Source organism: Arachis ipaensis, chromosome B09 (genome assembly GCF_000816755.2).
Source record: "Arachis ipaensis cultivar K30076 chromosome B09, Araip1.1, whole genome shotgun sequence".
Classification (NCBI taxonomy): Eukaryota; Viridiplantae; Streptophyta; class Magnoliopsida; order Fabales; family Fabaceae; genus Arachis; species Arachis ipaensis.
The window spans coordinates 140,803,969-140,806,107 of NC_029793.2; the positions used below are offsets into that span (position 1 = coordinate 140,803,969).

The window sequence follows — 2,139 nt, forward strand, 5'->3', positions numbered from 1 at the left end:
AATGTTATATAAAATTGATCATTAAATTAATTATTATGTATTTATATATAAATATATGTGTTATTTAATTTATTTTTATTATGTATTTTATATTTTAATATATATTTTATATGAGTATGATTTGGTAGATGTATTTTGACGTCCATATAAGGTAGTTGTTTCAAAATTGTGATAACCCTTATAAATATATCAAAGTTGTTTGTTCATTTGTTGAATAACCGAGTTTTATTTGAATTTCTTAATTTTTCGCGGCACATTCCGAGATTTCGGATCCTTCTTTGGCCAACACTAGAGTTGATTAGGATTGACACACCAAACTCTAAGAATGTTTAACAAAAATCGCGTGAAAGAATTGAAACTTTGAGCTATTTCATTTATTCACTTTGATGGCAGGATATATATACTGTTGTAGTATTGTAGGACCCAAAGACAAAGAGCTAAAGAGGTACGAAGAGGCATCAAAATAGTAAATGGAAACTACACTACGTATAACGAATAATGCTTCATGAGAAAACTCTCCGGTAAATAACCTTATCAACATCACATCACATTTTTAAATCAGAATTCAGAACAAGTTACAAAGGTAATATAATAATACAATTAACAAAAAGAATAAAAGGATGCAGAAGATTTAAAACTCGATATAATTAATTAATTAATTAAATAAACTTGTAATCGATCTTATGAACATAATATATAGATATAATCACCTCCTCTTGTTCTTGCTTCCCACCAACAAGGACAAGTAGAATAGAAACCTGAACAAGAAACCCCAAGCCACAGTGACCCACAAGCAGTTCCACTTGCTCAAATCCGTGACTCCATTCTGCTGCAAAATGTCAGCACCAGTGGTCAAGCACGTGGACGAAGTGATCTTCATCCCAAGGGTGTTGCTCATGCTATCCAAGAGCTTCAACTTCAAGGCCTCCGGCACCGACCCAAGCGGCGTGTTATCAAAGATCTGCACGCCTCTAACGAAGCACTTGACAGGGTCCTCAAACTCGTTCTGCAGAACAGCCTCGTAAGGGTACTTCACAAGTGACATGTAATGGAACCAAATCCAGTAACTTGGAATCCTATCCCTGTTGATGAAGAAGCCACTGAAGAGCAAGAAGTACGCAAGAATTGCCACCACAATTGTGTATCCCAGCATAACATGAGGCACCACACCGGACAGAAATGTAACAAACGAGTTCCCGGCCCAAAATGAAGCGAATATTATCAAAAAGTAAAACAGAAAGCCCGAAATACCACCGTCAAGGCCCACGGCCCAAAACGTGATTGATGAGAACGCCAATGAGAGGAACAACAGCGAAGGCAACGAGACGAGCGCGTGGGAAACAAGATAGGAGGATCTTCTGTATGCGTTGTAAGCTGTTTCTCGCATGAAGATATAGCGTTCTTGGAGGAACACTGGGAGCGCGTCTGCGGTGGTGTAGAAGGTGGTGGACATGGCGAATGCGAAGAACCCGAGCCTTTCTTGCACTCCTTTCGGGGAGTTATCGAGCTTCCAGAACATGGTTGCTAGGATGAATCCTGTCACCATAACCGCACCTAACCGAATCCCGAAAAGCTCTGGCATTCTTCGAGAGTTCAAGAACGAACGTTTTGATAGTGTGGCCATCTCCATCCAGATCGGGTTCGCGAAGGTTGGAACCATTGAAGAAGGATTTGAAGAATTCGTGTTGGTTGCGCTTGCGCCTGAGACTAGTTTCCCGCGCGAAATGCTTGCGCTTATTGCTTCCTTCAACGACATGCCGTTTTGGTCGTTGACGGTGTTGTTACTGTGTGCTGCGGGTGCAGGGTGCTTCATGGACTGCCAGGACTTGTTGAACTCTACTAAGCTTTTGGTTCCGCCTGGGGAACCTTCTAGATCCCGAATGAGGTCCAATGCGAACTCGGTTCGGTTCTCTGCGTCCGGTATAGGGTGTCCGAACTCCGCGAAGAACGACGGAAGCTGAGCCGGTGAGCCGCTGTAGACGGTTTGGCCACGTGAGAGGAAGATCATTCGGTCGAGAAGCCCTAAGATTCGGTAACTCGGCTGGTGGATGGACATGATAACGATGCTTCCGCTCTGTGCGATTCTTTGTAGAACCTTCACCACCATGAATGCGCTCGTGGAGTCAAGTCCGGAGGTTG

The 2,139-nt window shown here is 42.5% G+C and overlaps 1 protein-coding gene across 1 annotated transcript in view; it reads right to left on the reverse strand.

Moving 5' to 3' along the window:
- The window catches only part of LOC107616249 (ABC transporter G family member 16-like), a 2,947-nt gene continuing 1,291 nt past the window's right edge, over positions 484–2,139 (reverse strand). Inside the window, 1 exon segment of the mRNA XM_021110903.1 lies at positions 484–2,139. This exon segment is cut by the window's right edge and continues 39 nt beyond it. Within this exon segment, the coding sequence (XP_020966562.1) occupies positions 707–2,139 (1,433 nt within the window). The 3' untranslated portion in view covers positions 484–706.